Source organism: Puma concolor, chromosome B1 (genome assembly GCF_028749965.1).
Source record: "Puma concolor isolate L17-30 chromosome B1, mPumCon1.1.hap2, whole genome shotgun sequence".
In the NCBI taxonomy this organism is placed as follows: Eukaryota; Metazoa; Chordata; class Mammalia; order Carnivora; family Felidae; genus Puma; species Puma concolor.
Genome location: NC_141670.1, coordinates 59,369,270 through 59,390,207, shown reverse-complemented (window position 1 = coordinate 59,390,207; position 20,938 = coordinate 59,369,270). Strand labels below are relative to the sequence as shown.

Genomic DNA, 20,938 nt, shown 5'->3' with positions numbered 1-20,938 from the left:
TTTAGTTCAGTGTTTGTCAAATTGCACATTTTAATATGTGGTCATGAAATCAACTGCGTTGTGACCAGTAAAAGAAAAGGAAAATAGAAAGTAAAGTATGATTGTATTTGTTTTCCACAAAGTAAGTATACTAAACTTTGGTTTTACTTGGGAACACTTCTCACTATGTCAGTGAGAGATGTTTCTTGCTGTGGGCCACAGTCAAAAAAGTTTGAAGACCAGTTTCTAAGTATATACCGGGAGAGGCAGTTAGCTCTCCCTGGGGTAAAGGTAGGCTTCCTAAGGCCTTAAAACGAATCTGGAGCAACCTGACAATGAGAATGGGAGGTGTTATTGTCGTAGACCCCTGCTAAAGCATAGGGACATGAGTGGTGGTAGCAGAGAAGTGCCCATGATTGCTATTGCAACAGTTTTTCATTTCAGCATTTTAAGTAATACAGGACAAGTTGTCTGTAACCAGAGACAAAGAGGGATAAAAATGGTGAAGGGTAGGATTGTATTGTCTGAAAGCAAAGTGCAACGTGCATAAGTGTTTTGGGAGAAGGCACTACCTAAGAGTCCTTAACCTCCTCAGAAGTGTGTCCACATTATCTTATACATATGCAGTCAAACTAACCATACAATTATTTTTAGGCAGTGTTACATAGTGGTAAGAAATGCCTTTGGAATCAAACTGCTTAAATTTGAATCCCTGTTAACTACTTAGTATGTGTTTGACCTTAGGTATATCCTTTAACTTTCTGTTTTGTTTTTTTAATTTATGAAATGGAGTATTACCTATTTCATGGGGTTGTTGTGAGGATTAAATGAGCTAATATGTGTAAAGTGCCAAGAACAATGTCCAATGTGCCAAGAACAATGTAAATATTGTTTTGTTGTTGTTAGATACCAGATATATAACAGCGTCTCACTTCTAGGTGGGAAGGATTTTTTAAAATTCTGATGTAGTCTAGTTTATTTGTTACTTCTTCTGTCACTTGGGCTTGGGTGTTTTATTTGCAAAGCCACTGATTGCCTAACCCAAGGTTACAAGCATTTACTTCTATGTTTTCTTTTAAGAGTTTTATAGTTTTAGCTCTTACATTTAGGCCTATGATCTGTTTTGAGTTAATTTTTATATATGGTGTGAGGGAACAGGTCCAGCTTTATTATTCTTTTGTATGTGGATAGCCAGTTGTCCTAGCATCATTTATTGAAAAAAAGACTAGTAACTTTTTTACTTAGATTTCAGATATTAGTAAATGAATTTTTGTTTACATAGGTATGTATGAATTTTTTTTATATAACTGTTTATAGAAGCATGTTTCATAATAACCAAAAGGAAGAAACAATCTAAAGGTCCATCAGTGGATTAATGGATAAATAAAATGAGGTATATCCATACGATGCAATACTAATAATAAGCAATGAAGTACAGATACATGCTGCAACATGGATGAACCTTGAAAACATTATGCTAAATGAAAGAACCCAAGTACAAAAGACTACATATTGTACGATTCCATTTATATGAAATGCCAAATAGGCAAATCCATGTAGACAGAAAGTATATTAGTGGTTGCTAGGGGCTTAGGGGTAGAAAAGATTGGAGAGGGACTGCTAATGGGGTATATACAGAGGGATGTATGGATTTTAAAAAGTTCTGCATCTGGGGAAAAAATAAACAAGGCAAGGAACTTCTTATCAGTAAAGTTATTTTTGCAAGAAAACTGCAACCCAGTTAACAGTTTATTGATTGGAGAATCTTTCCTGTTTACTGAGAAGTTTAGTGTTGACCCATGAAATATTGTTGGTGTATTTGAATAACAAAATGCCCATTTCATGGAAAGATTGGTTATTGACCATAGATTGATTTTAGAAATTTGTTTCTGTGTCCATACCAGCTGGGCATGGTGAATTAAGTTACCTATTAAATCTACAGGATTTTTGCCCAGTATATAATTGTAGAAGAGCTTATTGTTGAAGTTTGTAAGACATTTTCCCCCCTTCTTTGTCATTTTGTCGATCTTTGGGTTAAGAATATTGCCACATGAGTAATACAAATGAGTAATATAATGCAGCATGATGGAGTTTTAAATGCCAGAACATTTGAGCAGAAACAATAGCTCATGTTTATTGATTTTTTGTTTGTCAGATATATTATTAGATATTTTACATGATTTATCTCCAGTTTACACATAATACCCTAAAAGTGGGTGAAAAAAACCCACCTCTAAGAGGTTAGTAAGCAAGTTGTGCAGGGTTATATAGCTAATAGGTGACGGAGCTGGACTATGACTGTAGGTCTTTCTGATCTACAAGTGCATTAAAGTCACAGTGCATAAAGGTCATGGAATTTCTCTACTGGGTCACTCTGAAAAGCAGGCAGTCTTTTCTCCAGTCATTTTGCTGTTGTTTTTCAGCCATTATGTAGTAGAAGGGTAATCATTGGTATCTGGTAGCCAGACCTCCAGAAAAGTTTTCCAATTTTTTTCTTAAATTTGGGAGCTACCACTTTCAGATTATACTTTGTTACAATACAAGTAGCAGGAACTATCCTATATCCTTCTGAAGTTAAGTCATTGAAATTAATAGACTCCCAATGTTTTTGTAGCACTCTGCTCAAGATTTACATTTCCAGGAGATAGAGTTGATTAGTCTAACTTAGATCTAGGGAGGGGAAGACACCTTGACTGATGCTGTTACCAAGACTGCATGCAATGAGGAATAGAAGTTTCCTAAAAATAATTGGGTTCTGTTACAGAAAGAAAGGAAAGGGGTTTCCAGGTCAATAAGGGACCATTATACAAATAATAATCCTAATCTGAGGACAGCTACTGGTTAATGTGGTTATTTTAAGTTTGGAGACACAGCTGGTCATTGATTTGAATATCTGGGCATGCAGCTAGGGAAAAATGTTAAGAACAAGAAAAAAGTTAAAAATTTAAAAATTAATTGGGAAAGAGGATGACTGATTAGGCTCACATGTTTACTGTATGTTCTGTTTGTAATGCAAACTAACCTGGAGGTTTAAATTACACTATGTCACAAGTGTAGTAATTTGAAGTATATTAAAAATGATGTGCATATGCATTTAATGATATGAGATAGTTTTTGGTAAGTATGGTAAGTAATAAAGAGCTTATAACTAAGTGTGGCTAGTATGATGTCATCTATATTTTTTCTTTATAGGAAAATGTTAAAAGGTTAAGAAAGTGGCCAGTTTAACTATTACAACTCTTGTTTACTCGACTTCCTCTCCTTGCTTCCCCAGCAAACCTCTGTCGTCATGTAGGATTGGTTCTTCATGTATTCTTTTCTCAGTCCATGTCTTATTGCAGAAACTCTAAGCCTTTAGAAACCCAGAAACCTATCATAACTCAAAGATACTTTAAAATTTTTTCTTTTTCTCTGGATTTTAAAAGCCTAAATTTGAAACTGAGAAGCCACAGTAGTGACTCTTGTTTTCTAAGCCCTGTTGTGTATTTCTTTTCCTGTGTATTTCTTTCCCTGTTGTGTATTTCTTTTCTTTTTCATTCTTTTCCAAATGTCTCGCTGAGTTGGTAGAAGAAAAATATGTGGAGACGACAAGGAAATAGTGTTGGGTAAGGAACCTTGATTAGTGTTTTCAAAAGGTATTCTGGTGCACCCCTACTACAGTCTTCACAGGCAAGTAAATGCAAGCAGTATATGCTTTGGGAAATGGGAAGTCCAGGGTAAATGATGTCATTTTGTGTTAATAAAATGCAACTCTAAGAAGAGATTTTACTGAGTTCAAAGAAAGGCATTATCAGGGTAATGTGGCCTGACCACCTTTATTTCATCCCATAAATCTCTTTGTCTTACAGATTCCTTTTGAGATATCAGCTTTAGGAAAGCCATATAGTAATTTCCTAATTAGCCAACCCTGTAAGTATTATTTTAGGAAAGGGAGAGATGTAATTTATACACACACACACACACATACATTATATTCATGTAAGTATGTACTTTAATTTGCACAAGATATATGCTTCATTCATGTGTAAGATGAAATTGAGAGGTAAAGCTGGGTCACATAAGCTGTTGCTTATAAAAATTTTATTAGCATACATAATTTATTTGTATTTGTCTCATTTTAATATATGTAAGTTAAACTTTATAAACAAATCTAGGTTGCAGTGAACTGTATAAAAAGAAATGCTGTGTTAGGAATATTTAGGAGCGTCTGGGTGGCTCAGTAAGTTAAGTGTCTGACTCTTGATTTTGGCTCAGGTCGTGCTCTCACGGTTTGTAAGTTCAAGCCCCATCATATTGGGCTCTGTGATGACAGCATGGAGCCTGCTGGGATTCATTCTTTCTCTCCCTCCCTCCCTCCCCCCCACCTCTCCCTCCCCCCCCCACCTGGTTAAAACAGGCATGTGCACTCTCTCTCTCAAAATAAACAAACTTGGGGCCCCCCTAGTGGTGCAGTTGGTTAAGCATACAATTTCGGCTCAGGTCATGATCTCACATTTATGAGTTTGAGCCCCACATTGGGCTCCATGCTGACAATGCAGAGCCTGCTTGAGATTCATTCATTCATTCATTCATTCATTCATTTTCTCTCCCTCTCTCTCTCTCTCTCTCTCTCTCTCTCTCTGTTTCTTTCTCTCTCTCCCTCCCCCTGCCCCTCCCTCACTCATGCTTTCTCTCCCGAAATAAATTATAAATAAATAAATAAATAAACTTAAAAAAAAGAGAAAGCAATCCCATTCACAAATACATCTTAAAAACAAAAAACCCCAGGAATAAATTTAACCAAGGAGGTAAAAGACCTGTATTCTGAAAACTATAAGACACTAAAGAAAGAAATTGAAGAAACTCAAATACATGGAAAGATATGCAGTGCTCATGGATTCATGTGTTCATGGAAGACTTAATATTGTCAAAATGTCTATACTACCCAAAGCAATCTACAGATCCAATGCAATCCCCATCAAAATAACAATAGTATTTTTCACAGAAGTAGGACAAATAACCCTGAAATTAGTATGGAACCACAAAAGACCACTAATAAATAGCCAAAGCAATCTTGAGAAAGAACAACAAAGCTAGAGGTTTGAAATCCCAGATTTCAAATTATCGTACAAAGCTTGTTCTTGATCTTAGTGGAAAAGCTTTCAGCTTTTCATCATTGAGTATGATGTTAGCTTTGGTTTTGTCCTATCTAGTCTTTATTAGATTGCAGTGTGTTCCCTCTGTACCCACTTTGTTGAGAGTTTTTATCATAAACGAATGTTGAATTTTGTGAAATGCTTTTTCTGCATTTGTTGAGATGATCATATGATTTTTATCAGTTTTGTTAATGTGGTATATTACTTTGATTTGTGGATATTGAACCATCTTTGCATCCCTGGAGTAAGGTCTACTTAATCATGGTGTGTCATGCTTTTAATATATGTTTGGTGTGGTAATATTTTGTTGATTTTATGCATCTATGTTCACCAGGGATGTTGGTCTGTAATTTTCTTACTTTGTAGTGTTTTTGCCTGGCTTTGATACCAGGATAATGCAGGCCTAACAGAATGGAAACACTGAAAGCTTTCCTTCCTTTTCTATGTTTCAGAATAGTTTGAGAAGGATAGGCATTAACTCTTCTTTAAACTCTTATTTAACTTTTCTTGGATTTTATTTAGTAATCCTTTTGCAATTATAAACCTTTTTTTAGTATTTAAAATATATTTTAATGAAAACACTTTCACACTATCTTTAAAAATAATTTTTTTAATGGTTTTTTTTTTTTTTTTTTTTGAGAGAGAGATAAGAGTGTGAGCAGGGAAGGGACAAAACAAGAGAGGGAGAAACAGAATCTGAAGCAGGTTCCAGGCTCTGAGCTGTCAGCACAGAACCCGATATAGGGCTCAAACTCACAAACCATGAGATCATGACAAACCATAAGTCAGACCCTAACCAATGGAGCCACCCAGGCGCCCCTTACACTTTCTTTAAGTAAAAATGATTTATGTTTTTAAAAATGAAATTGCTCTGGCATTGGGACTTGACTGCTTCCTGATCTATAGGGTTTAGATGCCACCACATTACTAATTCCCCAGTGTTCTTGAGGCATGTGTCATATGTATCCTCCTCTGCTGGAAGTCCTTGTGGCAACCTCAGGGACTTGATTCTTATCAAATGTTTAACCACTTTCAGTTTTGCATTACCTGAAGGGCTAGTGTTATGAACTTGAGGAATATGTGCTTTTTCTAACCCAAGCATCTTTAGTATATCTTTTTCCCAATATGGACATCTTTTTCTACTTTTTAGTCTGGTAACAATATGCAGCTTATGAGGGTGCTATAGATTCCCGCCGTATTTTTCATTATCTGAAGGTGAAGGCTGAAACACTTTATCTGGAGTTCTTGACTTGGTACATGTGTGACAAATCCAGTCTGTACAAATGAGAGACTCCACACCCTTCGTCACAGTTTGTAGTTTGTCTGAGGGCCTCTGAACTATTGAGCTCAAAATCCCTGCCATGAGTGTGATGACTGCTCTCCTCAGAGATATGAGAAATAGGGGACAGATCTGTGGGGCAAATGTGTCTTGGAAATGGAGACGACCCCACCTCTGTAGTTAAAAAACGAAGGGAAGCAGAGCAGAGGACAGACCACCAAGTGCAACACTCCACAATTACAAACTCTAAATTAAAAAAAAAAATGCTGATTTCACATTCAGTGTGATGTCTTTCAATTGTCGGTAATAGCCCTGTGTAATGAGTAAGAGGACAAAAGGAGAGAAATTAAAGCCAGATTGAAATGTCTGCCTTTCTTTTCCTGGGGATTCCATTTAATTAACTTGACCAGAGCCAAAGAAATATTTTAGTCATTGCTGTCTGAGCCAAAAGTTTTTATTTTACTTTCATACCAAAATCTATCTTTGTTACCATCTAAGCCAATTTGATAGCAGGAGTCACAAGAATGACCCAGACTTTTTTTAGAAGTAATTCAGAGGGGAAACAGTGACTCTGTTTCTGTGGGCTCCCCCAAAACCAAAATACCAATCGGTACTTCTGCCTATAATCTGCTTTTTTCCAAACACCATTGCTCTGTTATGTAGAAGCAAATAGAGGTGAAGGGACAGACTGACCTACAAACAGCCTGTTGGGCACACAAACTGCTCTGGCTAATTCTCATGCTAACATGTTCTGTAGCAGCCTCAATTCTAAGGGACACTACCTAAAAACCCCAAAGCACAAAACTTTGGTTCACAAGGTCCCGTGGTTTAAAGTTTTATTTCTGGTTTTCAGATATTTTGAATTGCTGCATAGTTTTGTAAATTAGATGTCAGAGTAGTTTCTGCAGATTGACTGTTTGAAAATCATTAAAGACAAGACCCAGAGAGTTAATGTAAATCTTTTTTATTGTGTAGCTGTACCTTTTGCTACCTCATAAAAACGGGTGTCTGCTTTTCTACTTCCTGGCTTATGTCTATTAGAGTACTACATGCTTCATTTGCTTATCCTCTTTGTGGTACAAACAGCTTGACAATTCTTATCTTGCGGCTGGTGATGTATCGTGTGGATGTATGTTAAGTGATACAGAAATTTTGCCTTTTAGTTTTTGAATAGAAGAATAATAATTAAGATCAGCAGTCCATGTTCTGGAACTCTATGCATATAAGGGCAACATGGGGTGGGGGAGTTGGAAGTTTGCAAAATATTACATAGTAGAATTAAGAAAAAAGATTTTCTTTTCATTTCAGAGATGTTGAAAAATAGTAAAAAGAGGGGCACCTGCGTAGCTCAGTCAGTTGCCATCAAGAGCATCCAGCTCTTGATTGTGGCATAGGTCATAATCCCAGTATTGTGGGATTGAGCCCCGTGTTGGGCTGTGCACTGAGCCAAGATTTTCTCTCTCTCTCTTTCTCTCTTTCTGCCCCTTTCCTCAGCTTGTACTCGCTCGCTCTCTAAAAAAAAAAACAAGAAAACAAAACACAGCATTTTTCTTGGTCTACATTCTACTAATCCAGCAGCACGTGTTCTGTCCAGGTGTCATGTCTTTTGAGTCTCCTTTAATCTAGAACATTTCCTTAGTCATTCTTTGTCTTTCATGACTGACATTTTTTTTTTTCAATGTTTATTTATTTTTGGGACAGAGAGAGACAGAGCATGAACGGGGGAGGGGCAGAGAGAGAGGGAGACACAGAATCGGAAACAGGCTCCAGGCTCTGAGCCATCAGCCCAGAGCCTGACGCGGGGCTCGAACTCACGGACCGCAAGATCGTGACCTGGCTGAAGTCGGACGCTTAACCGACTGCGCCACCCAGGCGCCCCATGACTGACATTTTTAAAGAATGTAACCCATTATTTTGTAGGATTTCCCTCAAATTGGGCTTATTTTATTTTTCCTTTGGCCGGAAATGATGTTGTCATATCAGAAGGCCACAGAGTCTTTTGACATGTTCCTCCAAAACCATCTTTTTAAATAACCAGTTATAATATTATATGGAAAGCAGAGTCAGAGATTCTCAAATTAGTCAAGGCATTATAAATATTCATTATATTCTCCAGTAGTTATTTCCTTAAGAAAATTTGTGGCCTTTCAGCCAGCTTTTACCAAGTGGAAACTGCGAGTAAAATCAGGGTAGAGAGAAGAAAGAGCTAGTGTACAAAAGTATAAAGTTGTTTTATGTAAATCAACATGGGCTCTTGCAGAGATTGGGTTTTTAAACCCGTAGCCAAGAATGATAAATTATTTATTCCTGGAGTACTTCTGCCAAAACACTGAAATCAATATACTATTATTTTTTTAGAAGTTTTACACATTCCAAGGCAAATATTCAAATATATTAAATAGGGAGGTAAGAGAGAACCCTCTTCTACTTGGTAGAAGTAAATAGACATTAAGTTTATTAGTTCAATATTCAGTATTACATTGAAGTCAGGGACAATATTTTTATTATCTTTGTATCTTCTATCTAGAAGAGTGCCATTAAGGAGAAGATTCTTTTTAATTTTTTTTTAGATTTCATTTTTTTTTTCAAATTAAAAAAAAATTTTTTTGACGTTTATTTATTTTTGAGACAGAGAGAGCATGAACGGGGGAGGGTCAGAGAGAGAGAGAGAGAGGGAGACACAGAATCCGAAACAGGCTCCAGGCTCCGCGCTGCCAGCACAGAGCCTGACGCGGGGCTTGAACTCACGAACCACGAGATCATGACCTGAGCCGAAGTCGGATGCTCAACCAACTGAGCCACCCAGGCGCCCCTAGATTTCATTTTTAAGTAATCTCTACACCTAACGTGGGGCTCGCATTTACAATCCCAAGATCAAGATCTACCGACTGAGCCAGATAGGTGCCTCAAGTAGAAAATTCCTTTTTTTTTTAACTTTTTTTTAGTGTTTATTTATTATTGAGAGACAGAGAGAGAGAGAGCATGAGCATGGGAGGGGCAGAGAGAGGAGGAGACACAGAATCCCAAGGAGGCTCCAGGTTCTGAGCTGTCAGCACAGAGCCCGATGTGGGGCTCAAACTCACAAACCACAAGATCATGACCTGAGCCAAAGTCGGATGGTTAACCGACTGAGCCACCCAGGCGCCCCTGAAAATTCTTAATAAATGTCTTCAGTTGACTTTTGTTTGTAGTGTAGAGACTTTAGATTAAGGGTTGAGCCAAATGCTGCTCTTCACCTGTTTCATAAATAAAGTATTATTGAAACACAACCATACCCATTTATTCTATATTGTCTGTGATTTCTTTTGTGCTATGATGGCAGAGTTGCATTGCTGTGACTATATGGCCTCCAAAGCCTAAAGTATTCACTCTCTGGCTCTTTTGCTGACCCTCCTTTTAGATTATGAGCACTTGTGCATTAATTTTTGTTTGTTTGTTTTCCTTCTAGAGCACACAGTAAGATGTTTTACCACACTGTGCATAACTTATGGATTTATGCAAGTGTAACTGCAAGAAAAATTCTTGGAAGTGGATAAGCTGGGTTTGAGAGTGTCTGTGTATTTTAAATCTCGGTAGCTTTGCCTTTTCAGAGGGGTTATACTAGTTTATACTTTAATAATTTTCTGGCAAGCCCTCTTTCCCCATAACTTTGCAACTCAGTGCATTAGCCAGCTTCTTTATCTTTACCAATCTGATAGAGGAAAATGATATTGTAGGTTTGATTTGCATTTCTCTTTTTTGGGTTGGATTGAACTTTTTAAATTTAAAAGCCATCTGTATTTCTTTTTTTTTTTTTTTTTTTTTTTTTTTTGTGAATTGTCGTTCACTGTCCTTCCTGGTACCTTTAAGTCTCTTACATTTATAAATGTATAGTGAGCACATGTCAAAGATTTATTTAATACTAATGAGGAAACTAGCTTGGTGACAGATGACTTAGAGGAGGATATGTGAGACAAAATATCAGTGAATGAAATTTTCTTACAAGGAAAAAACAAAATACCCCAACACTACAACTCTAAGTATTATCTTTTCTACTAGATGAAATTCAATTATGTTTTTTGCCAGATGAAAGCAGACGTTTTCAATTTATCAATCTTCTTTAAGTCATTATTCAACTTTACAGAGTCTATGCCCTAATCAATAGAAAATAAAGTCCTTTTCCTCAGGCTTATTTTGATACTCTAGTGTGGGTTTAAAGAGACCTGCTACGGTCTTTTTGCCTTATTTCTAAGTTTTGGATAACTTTTTTGGATGTTTTCCTTTTTCCGTTTTATTGCCTTTCGAGTGATCCTATTTCTTTATGAATTACTGATGAATTTCTAAGAAGCTTATGTAGTTCATCATTGTCTCTCATAAAGCATATTCATTTTTCTTTTTTGCTTTGTAGGAACTCATTATACAATGACAAATGGAGGCAGCATTAACAGTTCTACACACTTGTTGGATCTTTTGGATGAACCAATTCCAGGTGTTGGTACATATGATGATTTCCATACTATTGATTGGGTGCGAGAGAAATGTAAAGACAGAGAAAGGCATAGACGGGTAAGTGTTTTCAGTAATTGTTAATATAGTGCATAACTACATCATTTAATAATACATTTTTGCCAGTGATCTCAAGCTGCCAAAATATATATTATGCATTAAAGTACATTTCGTTAAATTTCTACATTTTATAAGTATTATATATTTTTTCTCTATATATGTAATTAAAAACATTTTTTTAATGGTTATTTTTGACAGAGGGAGAGAGAGACAGAGCATGAGTGAGGGAGGGGCAGAGAGAGAGGGAGACACAGAATCTGAATCAGGCTCCAGGCTCTGAGAAGCTGTCAGCACAGAGCCCGACATGGGGCTCAAACCCACCAACTGTGAGATCATGACCTGAGCTGAAGTTGGATGCTTAACTGACTGAGCCACACAGGTGCCCCTCTGTATATGTTTTTTTTTTTTTTTTTTTTTAATTTACTTCTGGGATCAATCCAGAAAGGATTTGAGGTAGCTTAAAATCAAGGAAGTGTTAAGTATTTATAAGACAAAAAAAAAAAAAAGACAAAAAAAAGCAAGGGCTGGGAAAATACAGCTTGTGAGTTGGGGAGGAAGATCAAGGTATAGAAGTAAGCATAATTTTTCATTTTGGGTAGCACAGCAGCTACAGCAAAAGAGGAAACTTGTTGGGGCGCCTGGGTGGCTCAGTTGGTTGAGCATCCGACTTCGGCTCAGGTCATGATCTCACGGCTCGTGAGTTCGAGCCCTGCGTCAGGCTCTGTGCTGACAGCTCGGAGCCTGTAGCCTGCTTCAGATTCTGTGCCTCCCTCTCTCTCTGCCCCAACACACTCACAGTCTGTCTCTGTCTCTCTCAAAAGTAAATAAACATAAAAAAAAAAAAAAGAGGAAAATTGTTATATAATTCTTATTATTGCAAAAGAAGAAACCTATTGGGAGATAATTTCATGGGATTTTGCTATTTTCTTTTATCCCCTTTCTCGGTTTCAATTCTGAGATTCTCAAATTGAGTCCTGTAAAGGACATATTAAGTATTGTGATGAATACTAATCAAAAAAATATTATATTGCAATAATATTTCCAGTGGTTTTTATAGCAAGTGTATATTTCAGTTACATCTTGGGTAAAGAGTTTGGCTAAAATTTCTTTAGAAAAAACTATTCCAAGGGTGCCTGGGTGGCTCAGTTGGTTAAGCATCTGACTTCCGCTCAGGTCATGATCTCACAGTTCATGGGTTCAAGTCCCACATCAGGCTCTGTGCTGACAGCTCAGAGCCTGGAGCCTGCTTTGGATTCTGTCTCCCTCGCTCTCTGCTCCTTCCCTACTCACACTCTGTCTCCTTCTTTCTCCCTTTCTAAAAAATAAATAAACATTAAAAAAAAAAAGAAGTAAACTATTCCATTTGTAACATCAAAAATCAAATAAATAGGGGCACCTGACTGGCTCTATCAGAAGAACATGTGACTCTTGATCTCGGAGTCATGAGTTTGAGCCCCATGTTAGGTATAGAGATTAATTAAATAAATAAATACACTTAAAAAGATTTTTTTTAGGAGCGGGGTGCCGGGGTGGCTCAATCAGTTGAGCCTCAGACTTTGGCTCAGGTCGTGATGTCACGATTCATGGGTTCGAGCCCTGCATCAGGCTCTGTGCTGACAGGTCATAGCCTGGAGCCTGCTTCTCATTCTGTGTCTCCCTCTCTCTCTGCCCTTCCCCTGCTTGCACTCTGTCTCTCTCTCAAAAATGAGTAAACATTAAAAAAATAAATTTTTTTAAATACCTAAATTTCTTCTAAATTAGAAAAAATTTATAAAGTTGATCACTTAAAAAAAATTTTTTTTAATGTTTATTTATTTCTGAGACAGAGACAGAGCATGAGTGGGGGAGGGGCAGAGAGAGAGGGAGACACAGAATCAGAAGCAGGCTCCTGCTCTGAGCTGTCAGCACAGAGCCCGACGTGGGGCTCGAACTCACAAACCGTGAGATCATGACCTAAGCCGAAGACGGTCTCTCAACCAACTGAGCCACCCAGGTGCCCCTCACTGTTTTTATTCATTAAATAAAAAACCTTCATGAAAAAAGAGTGGCATTTACTAAAAAGTACAACTTGTGGACGGTAACTTATTGATACAATGTAGTCCAAAAATTAATTTAAAAAGAAAAATCTCTTTGAAAAGTGAAATTCCAAATTCTAATAGGCCCATTATAACTTTGAGGTCTGAAATTTACTTGTAAATGAAAATAACTGCTTGTACAAATTAGTTATAATCTTTCATACTAATGTATATTTGTATATTAAAGTTGAAATTAAAATTAGATTATGTTGTTCATGACAAGTATAACCTCTGAGATTCATCACTCATTATTAATCTTTTCTGGAAGACCCAATACAATCCAGTGGTGATTTTCAAAGTTTTTCATCTCAGAACACATTTTATTTTATTATATTATATTTTATTTTATTTATTTTATTTTATTTTATTTTACTTTATTTTATTATTTTATCATCTCAGAACACTATATTTTATTATTCTAATGTTTTTGAGAGGGAAAGAGAGGAGAGGGCACAAATGAGCGAGGGGCAGAGAGAAAAAGAATCCCCACAGGAGGAGCAGAGGGAGAGAGAGAGAGAGAGAGAGAGAGAGAAAGAAGCGGGGCTCATTTGAAGTGGGCTCAGGCTCAAGCTTACCACAAGTGGGGCTTGAACTCATGAACTGTGAGATCATGACCTGAGCTGAAGTCAGATGCTTAACAACTGAGCTACCCAGGCATACCTCATCTTGGAACACTGTTAAACTCTAAACTCTAAACACTTACCGAGGATAGTGAAGGAACTTAGTTTATGTTGTTATATTAATTGATATTTACCATGTTAGATACAAAAACTAAGAATTTTTTAAAATGCTAATTTATTTAAAAGTAGCCAAACCCCTATTATACATTAACATCAAAGCTTATATTTCTGAAAACACAACATTTTTATGAAAAACAACTGTATTTTCCAAAATAAAAATATTTAGTGAGGGAGTGACATTATATTTTCATAAGTCTCATTATTGTCTTATTTATTAAAGGCTGCTGGATTCTAATATCTGCTTCTGAATTCAGTCTGTTGTGATGTTATTTGGGTTGAAATATATGAAGAAAGTCCAAACTCATATAGGTAGGTAGTTAGAAAAGCTAGGAGTATTTTAATAACCTTTTTGTATCATTGTGGATATTCTTTGATACTGTACCAAAGTGACAGGTGGTAGTTTCTTAAAGATTAGTTGCCAGTGTAATCTGAAACTATATCAGTGGACCCTTTGTCTTTGTTACATTGAAATCTGTTAGTTCACCTTCAATTCTAATGAATAATTTTGTAACATGTAGTGATCATTTGGAAAATATTCACTGATCTATGCTGTTATTTCTAGTGTTGACACTTTTCAGTTTCACTGTACAATATCAAAAAAAATACATTTGTTAATATCAATCCTGATCTCTTTAGAAAAGTCTTTAAGTATTGGGAATCTGTCATGCTTAGAGTGATAGATAACAAATTTCCCAAAATTCTCATTTTTACTTGAAAGCTCAAATTCTATCATTAGAAACAAATACACTCTTATTTCACTTGAAATGACAGGCTTACTTGGTTTGTTTTTGAGAAAATGCCTGTCAGATTCTCAAGTCTGAAAAACCATTCTTCGGTGTCCTTGTTTCAAGTAAAAATGGTGTTCCATGTGTAGGTGTCAAGTTCATTTTGCAACTCAAATAAGTCACTTAAATGCTTTTCCTCAAGACATAATTTCATACTTCAGTATGTATCAGAAGGCTTTATATATACTTAAGTCATCACACATACTATAAAAAAGACTCAATGATTGAGGCATAATAACTTTTACTACTTCATCAAAGGCATTCTTAAGTGAGACTGGTGTTTACTTACTTTTTTTTTTTTTTTTTTCTTTTTTGCTGGGATACGTGGCAGTGAAGAATGTAATGACTACCAGTACATTTGGATGCCACTGCCTTGATTTGTGCTGAGGAGCAGCTGTTTTGCATTTGCTTTTGCATTATCAGTGAAAATGTCAAAACAGTGAAAAGGGCACATCAGTGTTAATATTATGATGAAAACAGTTTTGACCTTGAAGCCCTCTTGAGAAGGTCTCAGGGACCCTCAGAGTGTCTGTGGCAACATTATAAGATCCAGTGTTTTAATCCAGTGTGCCTAATGCAGGCATACTATAACTCCTGCATCTCATATGATTGTTAGGTAAATCATTTGTACTTAGAATTACATATATTTACAAAGTCATTAACATACTGCAGTTGCAGTTAAAATGTGTTTTAAAGTGAGGTAGTATGAAAGTATCCTGAAGACATCATGTTCATAAGATTTTAAAGCAAATTAAAACTAAAAGAAACCACAATACAGTTTTTTTCCGTCTGATTTTGAAGGTAGTCCATAGTTCTTGAAAACATTTAAAATAACATGACATTTAGAAAATAATATGAAGGGGTGTCTGGGTGGCCCAGTTGGTTAAGCGTCCTACTTTGGCTCAGGTCATGATCTCACAGTTCGTTAGTTCGAGCCCCGTGTTGGGCTCTGTGCTGACAGCTCAGAGTCTGGAGCCTGCTTCAGATTCTGTGTCTCCCTCTCTCTCTGCCCCTTCCCCACTAGTGCTTGCCCCCCCCCCAAGGATGAATAAACATTAAAAAATAGCAATAATAATAATAATAATATGAAGTAGTCAGTGTCCTAGCTAATCTTACCAATCATCTCTTTCTAGATAGGTCAAGTATCATTTTCTGTGCTTTTGATCTATGGTTGTATAAACAACATTTTTTTAACCTGGGAAATTCTACACATAAATGTTCTCACTGTTGTTTTTAAAACATTACATTAAAAAAAACACCAACTTTCTGTGTCAGTGCATATATACCTACCCAATTCTCTTTTCCCCTTGAACTTTAAAAAAAAATTTGTTTTAAAGTTTATTTATTTGAGAGAGACAGAGAGAGGGTGAGGAGGGGAGGGGCAGAGGGGGAGAGAGAGAGAGAGAGAGAGAGAGAGAGAGAGAGAGAGAGAGAATAGCCGTAGCTCTGCACTGTCAGCATGGAGCCCAATGTGGGGCTCGAACTCATGAAACTGTGAGACCATGCATGACCTGTGCCGAAATCAAGAGTCGGATGCTTAACCAACTGAGCCACCTATGTGTGCCTCCCCCTAAACTTTTTATTATACTTGTATAGCCCCCTACCTCAGATTTTGAAGCAAATCAACATTATATCATTTCAAATATTACTATTTCAGTATTTTGTAAAATGTCACTAATTTAATTGTCATTCTTTTTTTATTTATTAGCTTGAAAATTTCTATAAGGAGAACCTTCTTCATACCAATTATTTGGGTTCCCTGAAGTTCAGATTGTACAGAAAAGGGAGAAGGTTTGAAATTAAATGGTTCCCTAGAATCCTCAAAGTTGACCAATGAGATTTTTGTTTGCTTGTTTGGTTTTTGTTTCTGTATCTTCATGCACTCACAGATTTAAACATATTAGATGTGTTTTAATCATCACTGTTATTATCCTTATTGATGCATATGTTATTCCATTTTTGGCCAGTGGGAACTTCTTTAGGTTGATGCCTGTCTCCTCTGACACATGCTTAGTAGATTTTGGCATATTCTGGGAAAAGAAGATGATCCCACTTCATCTTACATGTTTCCTGCCTGGAGTCAGCCATTTTCCCCAGGGACCCTGCTTCCTTTGAAGGAAAATGGTTTATAGGCAGTGCCGGCGCTAGAGGTCTTTCTAGTGTCTGGGCTGGCCATTGTTTTCTACTAGCTTCATAAGTTTATAGGAACCTTCTGATTTAAATTCAGTACTATTGAGCTTTTGTTTAACCTCCAGTTCTTAAATCTGTATCATCTTTCAGCCATTTCAGAAATCTCAATACCACATATATAACCATATGATTTACTTCACAGTACACACACGCTAGGTTAAGAATATTACCAGCACTGTCACCAGCGATGTGCTTACCGAAAAGTTAGTGTTTTCTTTCTTTTTTTATAATATTTTTTGTTCTTAGTGTTTATCCCACTAGGGTTACACATACAAATTATTTGTTTTAAAGTCCCTGTCCCATTTAACCTGTTGCCTCCCTTCTGTTAAAATAATGATTTACTTTTAACATTTTATGGTTTGTCCCTTTATTTTTAAAAATACAGCATATATGGGGCACCTGGGTGGCTCAGTCGGTTAAAGCATCCAACCGGCTCAAGTCATGATCTCGCGGTTCGTGATTTCAAGCCCTGTGTCACTCTCTGTGTTGACAGCTCAGAGCCTGAGCCTGCTTCTGATTCTGTGTCTCTCTCTCCCTGCCCTTAACCCCACTCATGCTCTCTCTCTCTCTCTCTCAAAAATAAACATTAAAAAAATTTTTTTAAGACAAGCATATGTATTTATGTACTTATTTTTCTTAGGTAAATGGAAGCCTCCTGTACCCACGTGTATCCACTTTGCTTTTCTCCCCTGCACAACACTGCATCTATCTCATTCTTTTTCAGTGAGTGCAGAATTTTCCATTACACAGATAAACTGCAATACCCTTAACCAATACTGTATTGATGAGCATTTAGATGATTTCCAAGGTTTTACCTCATATTGTATAAAACATTATAGTTACTCTCATTGAGAAAAAGCAACATGGGGTTTAATGGTTATTTTTGAAAGAAGGGAACCTAACTTCGACCTCTAAAGAATGCTCAGTATCTGTGATTAGTTGCTTATGGTATAGAAGGTGGAAAATTGCACCTTATTCAACCCAGAACTTAACTGGAATCTTTTTAGTGAGGCCTTATGGCTTAAAGTAGACCAGAGGTTTAAAATAGACCAGATCATTGAATTCCAGCTGTTGCCATTCTGTGGGACAGTTTGAGCACTGAAGTCCTAGGCTGAGAATATGGCTTTTTAAAGCAACAATCCTAGTAGAATAGAAGAGGTTTGGGCCAGTTAGGGATAGCTTAGCAAGTGCATTCTTAAGAGAAGGAAGACTTGCCTTCTTGTGTCTTAGTAGAGTGAGATCTGAAAATCAAATCTATTCCTATCCTGCTAATCTCCCTTCCTCTGCTATATTCAGTAGAGGACTCTTTTACCTTACACAGTGATAGAAGAGAGCCTCTGGACCCCACAGCTGGGATTAAAACTCTACATACCTGCATATTTACAGGCCTGCAAGTTTTGGTAAACCTCTTTACTCACATGACTATTGTATACTATATTTATGGGTATGGTACTATTGTTCACTGACCTTACCTTTTAAAGAATATTATAATCCTGCTAGGATTATTATTTAATTGTTAGGACCAAAAAATGGCCAGGGAATGACAGACATTTCAATCTATAATGTCTTATTTCTGTTAATATAAAAGATGTATATCTGCTAAATTTGATTCAATTTTAAACAGCCTAGGCAAGACTCTTTCTGGTTTGTGGATCCCTTGCTCTCATATCCTGAGGTTTTTGTTAAAAATGCAGATCTCTGGGTAAACATTTAGCATCTGGTTTATGGGTATAACAACTGTCTGACATAGCGATTCTGCCCCAAACTCACCTTTCCCATTATTTAGTTTATCAACTACTGTCTCATGTAAAATAAGTGAGAAAAACTTTTAGATTCTAGAATTGTGTCTTCTATTCATAGTTTGAAAAATGAAGCATAAACATTTCTAATTTCAGATCAACAGCAAAAAGAAAGAATCAGCATGGGAAATGACAAAAAGCTTATATGATGCATGGTCAGGATGGTTAGTAGTAACACTTACAGGATTGGCATCAGGTAAAGAAAAATTTTAATGCAATCTTTTTTTGTTAACAGAAAAAATAAATAGTTCTCCTCTCCTTCCTGCAATTTTTTTTTTTTCAGGTCCTGTTGGATTTTTAAAAGCATTTGTTTTGTTTCTTTCAAGAAACTTTCTTAAGTATAAGACTAGGATGCAGGAAGCTTCAGAGTCTAGTCTTGGCTCTGTCACTTTAAGTGTTTATCCAGTTTGGTTGATCTTTGTTCAGTTTCTGTATCTGTAAGATATGTGGTTTGGTCCAGATATACAATAAAGTATCTTTTAATGTTAAATCATTATAAATAGCTAATATTTATTAAGTGCTTCCTATAAGTGTCATGCACTGCCTTAAAATCTTTACACGTATGTAAACAACATGGCAGTCCTATGGAATAAGTACTGTTATTGTCACCATTTTACATAAAGCACGAGAGGTTAAGTAACTTGACGAGGGTGATGCAGCCAGTAAGTGGCCAAGCAAAGATTTAAATTTAGGCAGTTTAGCTGAAGAGCCCACATTTTAACTACCATGCTATAGAGTGCCCACAGAGTCCCTCTGTGTGAGATTTTAAGAAATAGCAGTTGAAGATCTGGAAACAAACATTAAGGACTGTTTTAATGACTTTTCAGTTTCCACCATGGAAGATTATGTCCAGAAGAACATGAGGCAAATTAAAATTTATGTGGAGAATAGAAGGAAGTACTGCTATCTCTAATTGGCATGCACAGGAATTTTGTGGCCACTGTGTTTGTGACCTGTTGATCTTTTCATACAATGAGAAGGATCTAGACTTTGACCATAAATTTGCATATTTTTGTATTTTATCAGTAACATGATCTTGCTACATTTGATTTTCTATTATTTAAGAAAAAACTGAAAATCTGTCAGGGTAATTCATTAATGCTATGAGTTTCACTACTTCTAATGGACATTAAATTTCAATGATATTGAGATCATTTGTAATTTTATTAAGTTTCAGCTTGAAACATTAAAAACTCTGACTTTAATAACCTGATTTGTGAACCTCCTGCCAGATAGCTGTCTTTTAAAGATATTTTTAGTGTGTTTTAAACACCTTTATTACAAATCACAGTGAATTTTAATGATGTAACTACTTTTAATTTCAAACAAAGAATAGCCATTTTATTTTAAAGAGTGGCTATTTACAGTTAAAAATATTAAGTTTATATAATATTTCGTATGTGACCCTTTATTTATAGGGAGTCCCCAGTTTTCTTGGACTCTTTTAACTTGATAGTTCTAAATACCTCCCAAAAATGGATTCACTTTTTTTGTTCTTTTTTTTTTTTTTTTTTTTTTTTTTTATTACCACCTTCAACATGTTTTTACAGGGGCATTGGCTGGATTAATAGACATTGCTGCTGACTGGATGACTGACCTAAAGGAGGGCATTTGCCTTAGTGCATTGTGGTACAACCATGAGCAGTGTTGTTGGGGATCTAATGAAACAACATTTGAAGAGAGGGATAAATGTCCACAGTGGAAAACATGGGCAGAATTAATCATAGGTCAAGCAGAAGTAAGTCTTGCTGTGTCTAAAGATGAATTAATAATTGATACAGTGAAATGAGTCTCTAATTCACTTAATTAACAGAATTATTCACAGATTCTTACAGCTGCATTAAAAGAAAAAATGTAATAGGATAGATTGGAAAATATGAGAATACATTGCAGCAAGTAAAATGTAAATCTTCAAGAAGCTTTTGTATTAGTTAACTACATAGTCACATTCAAGTCTATTCAATTATGACATTAAATGTCTTATTGTAGAAAAGTGTGATAGGATCTGTTTAATCACAGAAAGTTAATATGAAGTCAAGTTATTAAAACTGCTTAACATATCACAATTGTCAGGAAGTATGAATTATCAAAAAATTTAGTAAAATAAGCCTTGCAACTGGAGATATCTCGAAGAAATCTATAGATTATTCTTTGTGATATTATAGTATTTAAATGATTATTTTACTGTTCTTGATGTTCTATATTGAAGAACATTGTAGAAGTTAGAATGTTATATAATATATGTAGTTGTGTGGTCATATGCGGATATATTTTTAAAGTTTTGTTATAGCTGAATTTTCAAGCTATAAAAAGAGAATATATTTGCTGGTAACATGGGCAGTATGCTGTTTCTCATTTGATCCTCAGGAAAATTGCAGCAGAATGAGATCTAAGTGGGAATGCAATTTTGT

The 20,938-nt window shown here is 36.0% G+C and overlaps 1 protein-coding gene and 1 pseudogene across 4 annotated transcripts in view; one reads left to right on the top strand and one right to left on the bottom strand.

Annotated features, from left to right (window-relative positions):
* Positions 1-20,938, top strand: part of CLCN3 (Cl-/H+ antiporter 3) — a 97,010-nt gene that overhangs the window by 46,269 nt on the left and 29,803 nt on the right. For all 4 annotated transcript variants that reach the window (XM_025921474.2, XM_086703877.1, XM_086703875.1 and 1 more), the window contains 3 exons: positions 10,781-10,938; positions 18,624-18,723; positions 20,078-20,265. In XM_025921474.2, coding sequence (XP_025777259.1) covers positions 10,781-10,938; positions 18,624-18,723; positions 20,078-20,265 — 446 coding nt within the window. The remainder of the gene's footprint in view (positions 1-10,780; positions 10,939-18,623; positions 18,724-20,077; positions 20,266-20,938) is intronic.
* On the bottom strand, positions 5,935-6,566 carry LOC112858205 (large ribosomal subunit protein uL30m pseudogene; annotated as a pseudogene).